The 14915-nt window shown below is 62.0% G+C and overlaps 1 protein-coding gene across 1 annotated transcript in view; it reads right to left on the minus strand.

Moving 5' to 3' along the window:
- Positions 1-14915, minus strand: part of LOC147106511 (myosin-binding protein C, cardiac-type-like) — a 191436-nt gene that overhangs the window by 12680 nt on the left and 163841 nt on the right. The window contains exon 16 of the mRNA XM_086007469.1: positions 13702-13861. Within this exon, the coding sequence (XP_085863595.1) occupies positions 13702-13861 (160 nt within the window). The remainder of the gene's footprint in view (positions 1-13701; positions 13862-14915) is intronic.

Consider the following 14915-nt stretch of genomic DNA (forward strand, 5'->3'; position numbering starts at 1 on the left):
GACCCCTGGGTTAGAGAGAGTGGGGAATCAGCCCCAATCGCTGTCCGTGGCCCCTGGGTTAGAGAGAGGGGGAATCAGCCCCAATCGCTGTCCGTGGCCCCTGGGTTAGAGAGAGGGGGAATCAGACCCAATCGCTGTCCGTGGCCCCTGGGTTAGAGAGAGTGGGGAATCAGCCCCAATCGCTGTCCGTGGCCCCTGGGTTAGAGAGAGTGGGGAATCAGCCCCAATCGCTGTCCATGGCCCCTGGGTTAGAGAGAGGGGGGAATCAGCCCCAATCGCTGTCCATGGCCCCTGGGTTAGAGAGAGGGGGGAATCAGCCCCAATCGCTGTCCATGGCCCCTGGGTTAGAGAGAGGGGGAATCAGCCCCAATCGTTGTCCGTGGCCCCTGGGTTAGAGAGAGTGGGGAATCAGCCCCAATCGCTGTCCATGGCCCCTGGGTTAGAGAGAGGGGGGAATCAGCCCCAATCGCTGTCCATGGCCCCTGGGTTAGAGAGAGTGGGGAATCAGCCCCAATCGCTGTCCGTGGCCCCTGGGTTAGAGAGAGTGGGGAATCAGCCCCAATCGCTGTCCATGGCCCCTGGGTTAGAGAGAGGGGGGAATCAGCCCCAATCGCTGTCCATGGCCCCTGGGTTAGAGAGAGGGGGGAATCAGCCCCAATCGCTGTCCATGGCCCCTGGGTTAGAGAGAGGGGGAATCAGCCCCAATCGTTGTCCGTGGCCCCTGGGTTAGAGAGAGGGGGGAATCAGCCCCAATCGCTGTCCGTGGCCCCTGGGTTAGAGAGAGGGGGGAATCAGCCCCAACCGCTGTCCATGGCCCCTGGGTTAGAGAGAGGGGGGAATCAGCCCCAATCGCTGTCCGTGGCCCCTGGGTTAGAGAGAGGGGGGAATCATCCCCAATCGCTGTCCGTGGCCCCTGGGTTAGAGAGAGGGGGAATCAGCCCCAATCGCTGTCCGTGGCCCCTGGGTTAGAGAGAGGGGGGAATCAGCCCCAATCGCTGTCCGTGGCCCCTGGGTTACAGAGAGGGGGGAATCAGCCCCAATCGCTGTCCGTGACCCCTGGGTTAGAGAGAGGGGGAATCAGCCCCAATCGCTGTCCATGACCCCTGGGTTAGAGAGAGGGGGAATCAGCCCCAATCGCTGTCCATGACCCCTGGGTTAGAGAGAGGGGGGAATCAGCCCCAATCGCTGTCCGTGGCCCCTGGGTTAGAGAGAGGGGGGAATCAGTCCCAACCACTGTCCATGGCCCCTGGGTTAGAGAGAGTGGGGAATCAGCCCCAACCACTGTCCGTGGCCCCTGGGTTAGAGAGAGGGGGGAATCAGCCCCAACCACTGTCCGTGGCCCCTGGGTTAGAGAGAGGGGGAATCAGCCCCAACCACTGTCCATGGCCCCTGGGTTAGAGAGAGGGGGAATCAGCCCCAATCGCTGTCCATGGCCCCTGGGTTAGAGAGAGGGGGGAATCAGCCCCAATCGCTGTCCGTGGCCCCTGGGTTAGGGAAAGGGGGGAATCAGCCCCAATCGCTGTCCGTGGTCCCTGGGTTAGAGAGAGTGGGGAATCAGCCCCAATCGCTGTCCATGGCCCCTGGGTTAGAGAGAGTGGGGAATCAGCCCCAATCGCTGTCCGTGGCCCCTGGGTTAGAGAGAGGGGGGAATCAGCCCCAATCGCTGTCCATGACCCCTGGGTTAGAGAGAGGGGGGAATCAGCCCCAATCGCTGTCCATGGCCCCTGGGTTAGAGAGAGGGGGGAATCAGCCCCAATCGCTGTCCATGACCCCTGGGTTAGAGAGAGGGGGAATCAGCCCCAATCGCTGTCCGTGGCCCCTGGGTTAGAGAGACTGGGGAATCAGCCCCAACCACTGTCCATGGCCCCTGAGTTAGAGAGAGGGGGGAATCAGCCCCAATCGCTGTCCACGGCCCCTGGGTTAGAGAAAGGGGTGAATCAGCCCCAATCGCTGTCCGTGGCCCCTGGGTTAGAGAGAGGGGGGAATCAGCCCCAATCGCTGTCCATGGCCCCTGGGTTAGAGAGAGGGGAATCAGCCCCAATCGCTGTCCGTGGCCCCTGGGTTAGAGAAAGGGGGGAATCAGCCCAATCGCTGTCCATGGCCCCTGGGTTAGAGAGAGGGGGGAATCAGCCCCAATCGCTGTCCGTGGCCCCTGGGTTAGAGAGAGTGGGGAATCAGCCCCAATCGCTGTCCGTGGCCCCTGGGTTAGAGAGAGTGGGGATTCAGCCCCAATCGCTGTCCGTGGGCCCTGGGTTAGAGAGAGGGGGGAATCAGCCCCAATCGCTGTCCATGGCCCCTGGGTTAGAGAGAGGGGGAATCAGCCCAATCGCTGTCCATGCCCCTGGGTTAGAGAGAGGGGGAATCAGCCCCAATCGCTGTCCATGGCCCCTGGGTTAGAGAGAGGGGGAATCAGCCCCAATCGCTGTCCGTGGCCCCTGGGTTAGAGAGAGGGGGAATCAGCCCCAATCGCTGTCCATGGCCCCTGGGTTAGAGAGAGGGGGAATCAGCCCCAATCGCTGTCCATGGCCCCTGGGTTAGAGAGAGGGGGAATCAGCCCCAATCGCTGTCCGTGGCCCCTGGGTTAGAGAGAGGGGGGAATCAGCCCCAATCGCTGTCCATGACCCCTGGGTTAGAGAGAGTGGGGAATCAGCCCCAATCGCTGTCCATGGCCCCTGGGTTAGAGAGAGGGGGGAATCAGCCCCAGTCGCTGTCCATGGCCCCTGGGTTAGAGAGAGGGGGGAATCAGCCCAATCACTGTCCGTGGCCCCTGGTTAGAGAGAGTGGGGAATCAGCCCCAATCGCTGTCCATGGCCCCTGGGTTAGAGAGAGGGGGGAATCAGCCCCAATCGCTGTCCATGACCCCTGGGTTAGAGAGAGTGGGGGAATCAGCCCCAATCGCTGTCCGTGGCCCCTGGGTTAGAGAGAGGGGGAATCAGCCCCAACCGCTGTCCATGGCCCTGGGTTAGAGAGAGGGGAATCAGCCCCAATCGCTGTCCGTGGCCCCTGGGTTAGAGAGAGGGGGAATCAGACCCAATCGCTGTCCGTGGCCCCTGGGTTAGAGAGAGTGGGAATCAGCCCAATCGCTGTCCATGACCCCTGGGTTAGAGAGAGGGGGATCAGCCCCAATCGCTGTCCGTGGCCCCTGGGTTAGAGAGAGGGGGAATCAGACCCAATCGCTGTCCGTGGCCCCTGGGTTAGAGAGAGTGGGGAATCAGCCCCAATCGCTGTCCGTGGCCCCTGGGTTAGAGAGAGTGGGGAATCAGCCCCAATCGCTGTCCATGGCCCCTGGTTAGAGAGAGGGGGGAATCAGCCCCAATCGCTGTCCATGGCCCCTGGGTTAGAGAGAGGGGGGAATCAGCCCCAATCGCTGTCCATGGCCCCTGGGTTAGAGAGAGGGGGAATCAGCCCCAATCGCTGTCCGTGGCCCCTGGGTTAGAGAGAGGGGGAATCAGCCCCAATCGCTGTCCGTGGCCCCTGGGTTAGAGAGAGGGGGGAATCAGCCCCAACCGCTGTCCATGGCCCCTGGGTTAGAGAGAGGGGGGAATCAGCCCAATCGCTGTCCGTGGCCCCTGGGTTAGAGAGAGGGGGGAATCATCCCCAATCGCTGTCCGTGGCCCCTGGGTTAGAGAGAGGGGGAATCAGCCCCAATCGCTGGTCCGTGGCCCCTGGGTTACAGAGAGGGGGGAATCAGCCCCAATCGCTGTCCGTGACCCCTGGGTTAGAGAGAGGGGGAATCAGCCCCAATCGCTGTCCATGACCCCTGGGTTAGAGAGAGGGGGAATCAGCCCCAATCGCTGTCCATGACCCCTGGGTTAGAGAGAGTGGGGAATCAGCCCCAATCGCTGTCCGTGGCCCCTGGGTTAGAGAGAGTGGGGAATCAGCCCCAATCGCTGTCCGTGGCCCCTGGGTTAGAGAGAGGGGGGAATCAGCCCCAATCGCTGTCCGTGGCCCCTGGGTTACAGAGAGGGGGGAATCAGCCCCAATCGCTGTCCGTGACCCCTGGGTTAGAGAGAGGGGGAATCAGCCCCAATCGCTGTCCATGACCCCTGGGTTAGAGAGAGGGGAATCAGCCCCAATCGCTGTCCATGACCCCTGGGTTAGAGAGAGTGGGGAATCAGCCCCAACCACTGTCCATGGCCCCTGGGTTAGAGAGAGGGGGGAATCAGCCCCAATCGCTGTCCATGGCCCCTGGGTTAGAGAGAGTGGGGAATCAGCCCCAACCACTGTCCGTGGCCCCTGGGTTAGAGAGAGGGGGAATCAGCCCTAACCGCTGTCCGTGGCCCCTGGGTTAGAGAGAGGGGGAATCAGCCCCAACCGCTGTCCATGGCCCCTGGGTTAGAGAGAGGGGGAATCAGCCCCAATCGCTGTCCATGGCCCCTGGGTTAGAGAGAGGGGGGAATCAGCCCCAACCGCTGTCCATGGCCCCTGGGTTAGAGAGAGGGGGGAATCAGCACCAATCGCTGTCCATGGCCCCTGGGTTAGAGAGAGTGGGGAATCAGCCCCAATCGCGGTCCCTGGCCCCTGGGTTAGAGAGAGAGGGGAATCAGCCCCAATCGCTGTCCATGACCCCTGGGTTAGAGAGAGGGGGGAATCAGCCCCAATCGCTGTCCATGACCCCTGGGTTAGAGAGAGTGGGGAATCAGCCCCAATCACTGTCCATGGCCCCTGGGTTAGAGAGAGGGGGGAATCAGCCCCAATCGCTGTCCGTGGCCCCTTGGTTAGAGAGAGGGGAATCAGCCCCAATCGCTGTCCATGGCCCCTGGGTTAGAGAGAGTGGGGAATCAGCCCCAATCGCTGTCCATGGCCCCTGGGTTAGAGAGAGTGGGGAATCAGCCCCAATCACTGTCCATGGCCCCTGGGTTAGAGAGAGGGGGAATCAGCCCCAATCGCTGTCCGTGGCCCCTGGGTTAGAGAGAGGGGGGAATCAGCCCCAATCGCTGTCCATGGCCCCTGGGTTAGAGAGAGTGGGGAATCAGCCCCAATCGCTGTCCATGGCCCCTGGGTTAGAGAGAGGGGGGAATCAGCCCCAATCGCTGTCCGTGGCCCCTTGGTTAGAGAGAGGGGGAATCAGCCCCAATCGCTGTCCATGGCCCCTGGGTTAGAGAGAGGGGGGAATCAGCCCCAATCGCTGTCCGTGGCCCCTGGGTTAGATAGAGGGGGAATCAGCCCCAATCGCTGTCCATGGCCCCTGGGTTAGAGAGAGGGGGAATCAGCCCCAATCGCTGTCCATTACCCCTGGGTTAGAGAGAGGGGGAATCAGCCCCAATCGCTGTCCATGACCCCTGGGTTAGAGAGAGTGGGGAATCAGCCCCAATCGCTGTCCATGGCCCCTGGGTTAGAGAGAGGGGGGAATCAGCCCCAATCGCTGTCCCTGGCCCCTGGGTTAGAGAGAGGGGGAATCAGCCCCAATCGCTGTCCATGGCCCCTGGGTTAGAGAGAGTGGGAATCAGCCCCAATCGCTGTCCATGGCCCCTGGGTTAGAGAGAGGGGGAATCAGCCCCAATCGCTGTCCATGGCCCCTGGGTTAGAGAGAGGGGGAATCAGCCCCAATCGCTGTCCATGGCCCCTGGGTTAGAGAGAGGGGGAATCAGCCCCAATCGCTGTCCATGGCCCCTGGGTTAGAGAGAGGGGGGAATCAGCCCCAATCGCTGTCCATGGCCCCTGGGTTAGAGAGAGGGGGAATCAGCCCCAATCGCTGTCCATGGCCCCTGGGTTAGAGAGAGGGGGGAATCAGCCCCAATCGCTGTCCATGACCCCTGGGTTAGAGAGAGGGGGGAATCAGCCCCAATCGCTGTCCATGGCCCCTGGGTTAGAGAGAGGGGGAATCAGCCCCAATCGCTGTCCATGGCCCCTGGGTTAGAGAGAGGGGGAATCAGCCCCAATCGCTGTCCATGGCCCCTGGGTTAGAGAGAGGGGGAATCAGCCCCAATCGTTGTCCATGGCCCCTGGGTTAGAGAGAGGGGGGAATCAGCCCCAATCACTGTCCATGGCCCCTGGGTTCGAGAGAGGGGGGAATCAGCCCCAATCGCTGTCCGTGGCCCCTGGGTTAGAGAGAGTGGGGAATCAGCCCCAATCGCTGTCCATGACCCCTGGGTTAGAGAGAGGGGGAATCAGCCCCAATCGCTGTCCATGGCCCCTGGGTTAGAGAGAGGGGGAATCAGCCCCAATCGCTGTCCATGGCCCCTGGGTTAGAGAGAGGGGGGAAACAGCCCCAATCGCTGTCCATGGCCCCTGGGTTAGAGAGAGGGGGGAATCAGCCCCAATCGTTGTCCGTGACCCCTGGGTTAGAGAGAGGGGGGAATCAGCCCCAATCGCTGTCCGTGGCCCCTGGGTTAGAGAGAGGGGGGAATCAGCCCCAATCGCTGTCCATGGCCCCTGGGTTAGAGAGAGGGGGAATCAGCCCCAATCGCTGTCCATGGCCCCTGGGTTAGAGAGAGTGGGGAATCAGCCCCAATCGCTGCCCATGACCCCTGGGTTAGAGAGAGTGGGGAATCAGCCCCAATCGCTGTCCATGGCCCCTGGGTTAGAGAGAGGGGGGAATCAGCCCCAATCGCTGTCCATGGCCCCTGGGTTAGAGAGAGGGGGGAATCAGCCCCAATCGTTGTCCATGGCCCCTGGGTTAGAGAGAGGGGGGAATCAGCCCCAATCGCTGTCCGTGGCCCCTGGGTTAGAGAGAGTGGGGAATCAGCCCCAATCGCTGTCCGTGGCCCCTGGGTTACAGAGAGGGGGGAATCAGCCCCAACCGCTGTCCATGGCCCCTGGGTTAGAGAGAGTGGGGAATCAGCCCCAATCGTTCTCCGTGGCCCCTGGGTTAGAGAGAGGGGGGGAATCAGCCCCAATCGCTGTCCATGGCCCCTGGGTTAGAGAGAGGGGGGAATCAGCCCCAATCGCTGTCCATGGCCCCTGGGTTAGAGAGAGGGGGGAATCAGCCCCAACCGCTGTCCATGGCCCCTGGGTTAGAGAGAGGGGGAATCAGCCCCAATCGCTGTCCATGGCCCCTGGGTTAGAGAGAGGGGGGAATCAGCCCCAATCGCTGTCCATGGCCCCTGGGTTAGAGAGAGGGGGGAATCAGCCCCAATCGCTGTCCATGGCCCCTGGGTTAGAGAGAGGGGGGAATCAGCCCCAATCGCTGTCCATGGCCCCTGGGTTAGAGAGAGTGGGGAATCAGCCCCAATCGCTGTCCGTGGCCCCTGGGTTACAGAGAGGGGGGAATCAGCCCCAATCGCTGTCCGTGGCCCCTGGGTTAGAGAGAGTGGGGAATCAGCCCCAATGGCTGTCCTTGGCCCCTGGGTTAGAGAGAGTGGGGAATCAGCCCCAATCGCTGTCCATGGCCCCTGGGTTGGAGAGAGGGGGGAATCAGCCCCAACCGCTGTCCATGACCCCTGGGTTAGAGAGAGTGGGGAATCAGCCCCAATCACTGTCCGTGGCCCCTGGGTTAGAGAGAGGGGGGAATCAGCCCCAATCGCTGTCCATGGCCCCTGGGTTAGAGAGAGGGGGGAATCAGCCCCAATCGCTGTCCATGGCCCCTGGGTTAGAGAGAGTGCGGAATCAGCCCCAACCGCTGTCCGTGGCCCCTGGGTTAGAGAGAGTGGGGAATCAGCCCCAATCGTTGTCCATGGCCCCTGGGTTAGAGAGAGGGGGGAATCAGCCCCAATCGCTGTCCATGGCCCCTGGGTTAGAGAGAGGGGGGAATCAGCCCCAATCGCTGTCCATGGCCCCTGGGTTAGAGAGAGGGGGGAATCAGCCCCAATCGCTGTCCATGGCCCCTGGGTTAGAGAGAGTGGGGAATCAGCCCCAATCGCTGTCCGTGGCCCCTGGGTTACAGAGAGGGGGGAATCAGCCCCAATCGCTGTCCGTGGCCCCTGGGTTAGAGAGAGTGGGGAATCAGCCCCAATGGCTGTCCTTGGCCCCTGGGTTAGAGAGAGTGGGGAATCAGCCCCAATCGCTGTCCATGGCCCCTGGGTTGGAGAGAGGGGGGAATCAGCCCCAACCGCTGTCCATGACCCCTGGGTTAGAGAGAGTGGGGAATCAGCCCCAATCACTGTCCGTGGCCCCTGGGTTAGAGAGAGGGGGGAATCAGCCCCAATCGCTGTCCATGGCCCCTGGGTTAGAGAGAGGGGGGAATCAGCCCCAATCGCTGTCCATGGCCCCTGGGTTAGAGAGAGTGCGGAATCAGCCCCAACCGCTGTCCGTGGCCCCTGGGTTAGAGAGAGTGGGGAATCAGCCCCAATCGTTGTCCATGACCCCTGGGTTAGAGAGAGGGGGGAATCAGCCCCAATCGCTGTCCGTGGCCCCTGGGTTAGAGAGAGTGGGGAATCAGCCCCAATCGCTGTCCATGGCCCCTGGGTTAGAGAGAGTGGGGAATCAGCCGCAATCGCTGTCCATGGCCCCTGGGTTAGAGAGAGTGGGGAATCAGCCGCAATCGCTGTCCATGGCCCCTGGGTTAGAGAGAGGGGGAATCAGCCCCAACCGCTGTCCATGGCCCCTGGGTTAGAGAGAGGGGGGAATCAGCCCCAATCGCTGTCCATGGCCCCTGGGTTAGAGAGAGGGGGGAATCAGCCCCAATCGCTGTCCATGGCCCCTGGGTTAGAGAGAGGGGGGAATCAGCCCCAATCGCTGTCCATGGCCCCTGGGTTCGAGAGAGTGGGGAATCAGCCCCAACCGCTGTCCATGACCCCTGGGTTAGAGAGAGTGGGGAATCAGCCCCAATCGCTGTCCGTGGCCCCTGGGTTAGAGAGAGGGGGGAATCAGCCCCAATCGTTGTCCATGGCCCCTGGGTTAGAGAGAGGGGGGAATCAGCCCCAATCGTTGTCCATGGCCCCTGGGTTAGAGAGAGGGGGGAATCAGCCCCAATCGCTGTCCATGACCCCTGGGTTAGAGAGAGTGGGGAATCAGCCCCAATCGCTGTCCGTGGCCCCTGGGTTAGAGAGAGGGGGAATCAGCCCCATTCGCTGTCCGTGGCCCCTGGGTTAGAGAGAGTGGGGAATCAGCCCCAACCACTGTCCATGACCCCTGGGTTAGAGAGAGTGGGGAATCAGCCCCAACCGCTGTCCATGGCCCCTGGGTTAGAGAGAGGGGGGAATCAGCCCCAATCGCTGTCCTTGGCCCCTGGGTTAGAGAGAGGGGGGAATCAGCCCCAATCGCTGTCCATGACCCCTGGGTTAGAGAGAGGGGGGAATCAGCCCCAATCGCTGTCCATGGCCCCTGGGTTAGAGAGAGGGGGGAATCAGCCCCAATCGCTGTCCGTGGCCCCTGGGTTAGAGAGAGGGGGGAATCAGCCCCAATCGCTGTCCGTGGCCCCTGGGTTAGAGAGAGGGGGGAATCAGCCCCAATCGCTGTCCATGACCCCTGGGTTAGAGAGAGGGGGGAATCAGCCCCAATTGCTGTCCATGGCCCCTGGGTTAGAGAGAGTGGGGAATCAGCCCCAACCGCTGTCCATGACCCCTGGGGTAGAGAGAGTGGGGAATCAGCCCCAATCGCTGTCCGTGGCCCCTGGGTTAGAGAGAGGGGGGAATCAGCCCCAATCGCTGTCCATGACCCCTGGGTTAGAGAGAGGGGGGAATCAGCCCCAATCGCTGTCCATGGCCCCTGGGTTAGAGAGAGAGGGGAATCAGCCCCAATCGCTGTCCATGGGCCCTGGGTTGGAGAGAGGGGGAATCAGCCCCAATCGCTGTCCATGACCCCTGGGTTAGAGAGTGGGGGGAATCAGCCCCAATCGCTGTCCATGGCCCCTGGGTTAGAGAGAGTGGGAATCAGCCCCAATCGCTGTCCGTGGCCCCTGGGTTAGAGAGAGTGGGGAATCAGCCCCAACCGCTGTCCATGACCCCTGGGGTAGAGAGAGTGGGGAATCAGCCCCAATCGCTGTCCGTGGCCCCTGGGTTAGAGAGAGGGGGGAATCAGCCCCAATCGCTGTCCATGACCCCTGGGTTAGAGAGAGGGGGGAATCAGCCCCAATCGCTGTCCATGGCCCCTGGGTTAGAGAGAGGGGGAATCAGCCCCAAGCGCTGTCCATGGCCCCTGGGTTAGAGAGAGGGGGGAATCAGCCCCAATCGCTGTCCATGGCCCCTGGGTTAGAGAGAGTGGGGAATCAGCCCCAATCGTTGTCCATGACCCCTGGGTTAGAGAGAGGGGGGAATCAGCCCCAATCGTTGTACATGGCCCCTGGGTTAGAGAGAGTGGGGAATCAGCCGTAATCGCTGTCCGTGGCCCCTGGGTTAGAGAGAGTGGGGAATCAGCCGCAATCGCTGTCCGTGGCCCCTGGGTTAGAGAGAGTGGGGAATCAGCCCCAATCGCTGTCCGTGGCCCCTGGGTTAGAGAGAGTGGGGAATCAGCCCCAAACGCTGTCCGTGGCCCCTGGGTTAGAGAGAGGGGGAATCAGCCCCAATCGCTGTCCGTGGCCCCTGGGTTAGAGAGAGTGGGGAATCAGCCCCAATCGCTGTCCATGGCCCCTGGGTTAGAGAGAGGGGGAATCAGCCCCAATCGTTGTCCATGGCCCCTGGGTTAGAGAGAGGGGGAATCAGCCCCAATCGCTGTCCGTGGCCCCTGGGTTAGAGAGAGGGGGAATCAGCCCCAATCGCTGTCCATGACCCCTGGGTTAGAGAGAGGGGGAATCAGCCCCAATCGCTGTCCATGGCCCCTGGGTTAGAGAGAGTGGGAATCAGCCCCAATCGCTGTCCATGACCCCTGGGTTAGAGAGAGGGGGGAATCAGCCCCAATCGCTGTCCATGGCCCCTGGGTTAGAGAGAGTGGGGAATCAGCCCCAATCGCTGTCCATGACCCCTGGGTTAGAGAGAGGGGGGGAATCAGCCCCAATCGTTGTCCATGACCCCTGGGTTAGAGAGAGGGGGAATCAGCCCCAATCGCTGTCCATGGCCCCTGGGTTAGAGAGAGGGGGGAATCAGCCCCAACCACTGTCCATGACCCCTGGGTTAGAGAGAGTGGGGAATCAGCCCCAATCGCTGTCCATGACCCCTGGGTTAGAGAGAGGGGGGAATCAGCCCCAATCGTTGTCCATGGCCCCTGGGTTAGAGAGAGGGGGAATCAGCCCCAATCGCTGTCCGTGGCCCCTGGGTTAGAGAGAGGGGGAATCAGCCCCAATCGCTGTCCATGACCCCTGGGTTAGAGAGAGGGGGAATCAGCCCCAATCGCTGTCCATGGCCCCTGGGTTAGAGAGAGTGGGAATCAGCCCCAATCGCTGTCCATGGCCCCTGGGTTAGAGAGAGTGGGAATCAGCCCCAATCGCTGTCCATGGCCCCTGGGTTAGAGAGAGGGGGGAATCAGCCCCAATCGCTGTCCATGGCCCCTGGGTTAGAGAGAGGGGGGAATCAGCCCCAATCGCTGTCCATGGCCCCTGGGTTAGAGAGAGTGGGGAATCAGCCCCAATCGCTGTCCATGGCCCCTGGGTTAGAGAGAGGGGGGAATCAGCCCCAATCGCTGTCCATGGCCCCTGGGTTAGAGAGAGTGGGGAATCAGCCCCAATCGCTGTCCATGGCCCCTGGGTTAGAGAGAGGGGGGAATCAGCCCCAATCGCTGTCCGTGACCCCTGGGTTAGAGAGAGTGGGGAATCAGCCCCAATCGCTGTCCATGACCCCTGGGTTAGAGAGAGTGGGGAATCAGCCCCAATCGCTGTCCATGGCCCCTGGGTTAGAGAGAGGGGGAATCAGCCCCAATCGCTGTCCATGGCCCCTGGGTTAGAGAGAGGGGGGAATCAGCCCCAATCGCTGTCCGTGGCCCCTGGGTTAGAGAGAGGGGGGAATCAGCCCCAATCGCTGTCCATGGCCCCTGGGTTAGAGAGAGGGGGGAATCAGCCCCAATCGCTGTCCGTGGCCCCTGGGTTAGAGAGAGGGGGGAATCAGCCCCAATCGCTGTCCATGGCCCCTGGGTTAGAGAGAGGGGGGAATCAGCCCCAATCGCTGTCCATGGCCCCTGGGTTAGAGAGAGGGGGGAATCAGCCCCAATCGCTGTCCATGACCCCTGGGTTAGAGAGAGGGGGGAATCAGCCCCAACCGCTGTCCATGGCCCCTGGGTTAGAGAGAGGGGAATCAGCCCCAATCGCTGTCCATGACCCCTGGGTTAGAGAGAGGGGGGAATCAGCCCCAATCGCTGTCCATGGCCCCTGGGTTAGAGAGAGGGGGAATCAGCCCCAATCGCTGTCCATGGCCCCTGGGTTAGAGAGAGGGGGAATCAGCCCCAATCGCTGTCCATGACCCCTGGGTTAGAGAGAGGGGGGAATCAGCCCCAACCGCTGTCCATGGCCCCTGGGTTAGAGAGAGTGGGGAATCAGCCGCAATCGCTGTCCATGGCCCCTGGGTTAGAGAGAGGGGAATCAGCCCCAATCGCTGTCCGTGGCCCCTGGGTTAGAGAGAGGGGGAATCAGCCCCAATCGCTGTCCATGGCCCCTGGGTTAGAGAGAGGGGGGAATCAGCCCCAATCGCTGTCCATGGCCCCTGGGTTAGAGAGAGTGGGGAATCAGCCCCAATCGCTGTCCATGGCCCCTGGGTTAGAGAGAGTGGGGAATCAGCCCCAATCGCTGTCCATGGCCCCTGGGTTAGAGAGAGGGGGAATCAGCCCCAATCGCTGTCCATGGCCCCTGGGTTAGAGAGAGTGGGGAATCAGCCCCAATCGCTGTCCGTGGCCCCTGGGTTAGAGAGAGAGGGGAATCAGCCCCAATCGCGGTCCATGGCCCCTGGGTTAGAGAGAGGGGGAATCAGCCCCAATCGCTGTCCATGACCCCTGGGTTAGAGAGAGGGGGGAATCAGCCCCAATCGCTGTCCGTGGCCCCTGGGTTAGAGAGAGGGGGGAATCAGCCCCAATCGCTGTCCGTGGCCCCTGGGTTAGAGAGAGGGGGGAATCAGCCCCAATCGCTGTCCATGGCCCCTGGGTTAGAGAGAGTGGGGAATCAGCCCCAATCGCTGTCCGTGGCCCCTGGGTTAGAGAGAGGGGGAATCAGCCCCAATCGCTGTCCATGACCCCTGGGTTAGAGAGAGGGGGAATCAGCCCCAATCGCTGTCCGTGGCCCCTGGGTTAGAGAGAGGGGGGAATCAGCCCCAATCGCTGTCCATGACCCCTGGGTTAGAGAGAGTGGGGAATCAGCCCCAATCGCGGTCCCTGGCCCCTGTGTTAGAGAGAGGGGGAATCAGCCCCAATCGCTGTCCATGACCCCTGGGTTAGAGAGAGGGGGGAATCAGCCCAACCGCTGTCCATGGCCCCTGGGTTAGAGAGAGGGGGGAATCAGCCCCAATCGCTGTCCGTGGCCCCTGGGTTAGAGAGAGGGGGGAATCAGCCCCAATCGCTGTCCATGGCCCCTGGGTTAGAGAGAGTGGGGAATCAGCCCCAATCGCTGTCCATGGCCCCTGGGTTAGAGAGAGGGGGAATCAGCCCCAATCGCTGTCCATGGCCCCAGGGTTAGAGAGAGTGGGGAATCAGCCCCAATCGCTGTCCGTGGCCCCTGGGTTAGAGAGAGTGGGGAATCAGCCCCAATCGCTGTCCGTGGCCCCTGGGTTAGAGAGAGGGGGGAATCAGCCCCAATCGCTGTCCATGGCCCCTGGGTTAGTGAGAGGGGGGAATCAGCCCCAATCGCTGTCCGTGGCCCCTGGGTTAGAGAGAGGGGGAATAAGCCAGGGCTCCTGCTCCCAATCGCGGTCCACGACCCCTGTATGGATGGTGGGTTTGCCACAACTGCAACCCTCCAATGTGGATTACCTGGCTTTTGGATGTAGACGCTGTCCTTGGACTGGCCAGCCTGCTCACTCAGGCCACACACGTTCTCAGCGAAGACCTTGAAGAAATATTCATTCCCCACGACCAGCTCCGACACAGAGCATTGAGTGCGGCGATAGTGTTCACACACCGTGAACCACTCCTGGAACATCAAACATAGGGGGGAGAGGGGGGGAGAGGGGGGGGGAGAGAGGGGGGAGAGGGAGAGGAAGGGTGAGAGAGGGGGGAGAGAGGGGGGGAGAGAGGGGGGAGAGAGGAGAAGGGGAGAGAGGGGAGGGGGGAGAGAGAGGAGAGGGGAGAGAGAGGAGGGGGAGAGAGAGGAGGGGGAGAGAGAGGAGGGGGGAGAGAGGAAGGGGGGAGTGGAGGGGGAGAGAGGAGGGGGGGAGTGGAGGGGGAGAGAGGAGGGGGGGGAGTGGAGGGGGAGAGAGGAGGGGGAGAGAGGAGGGGGAAAGAGGAGGGGGAGAGAGAGAAGAGGGAGAGAGGGGAGGGGAGGGAGGAGGAAGAGGGAGGGGAGGGAGGAGGGGAGAGAGAGGAGGGGGAAGTAGAGGAGGGGAGAGGGAGGAGAGGGGGAAGAAAAGGGGAGGAGAGGGGGAGAGAAGTGGGGGGAGGGAGAGGAGGGGGGAGGGGGGAAAGAGGAGGGGGGAGAGGAGGGGGGAGAAGAGGGGAGAGAAGAGGGGAGAGAAGAGGGGGAGGAGAAGAGGCGGTGGGGTGGGAGGCAGTGCGGGGGGAGGCGGTGGGCGGGGGGAGAGGCGAAAAGGGAGAATGTTGCGGAGGAAGAGGAGAATTGAAGGGAAGCGACGGAGGGGGCAGGGGGAGATGGAGGGGGAGGGGGAGACGGAGGGGAAGGGGCAGAAGGAGGGGGAGGAGGGGAGGGGGAGGGGGAGACGGAGGGGGAGGGGGAGACGGACGGGGAGGGGGAGGGGGAGGGGGAGACAGGGATGGAGGGGGAGGGAGAGGGGAGACGGAGGGGGAGGAGAGACGGAGGGGGGGAGACGGAGGGGGGGAGACGGAGGGGGCAGGGGGAGTAAAAGAGAGGGATGTGAGAGGAAGTTAGAGAAACAGCAATCACTGCGAGAGGAAGCGGGTCACAGAAGAGAAGAGTGATGTCTCCGAGTGTTTGCAAAACCAGCAGAAATACTCAGTGTATTGGACAATGAGATTTCCCTGGGATCACTGCTACTGTATCCGAGACAACG

Source organism: Somniosus microcephalus, chromosome 15, assembly GCF_052327205.1.
Source record: "Somniosus microcephalus isolate GS21.2 chromosome 15, FLI_Smic_1.0, whole genome shotgun sequence".
Taxonomy (NCBI): Eukaryota; Metazoa; Chordata; class Chondrichthyes; order Squaliformes; family Somniosidae; genus Somniosus; species Somniosus microcephalus.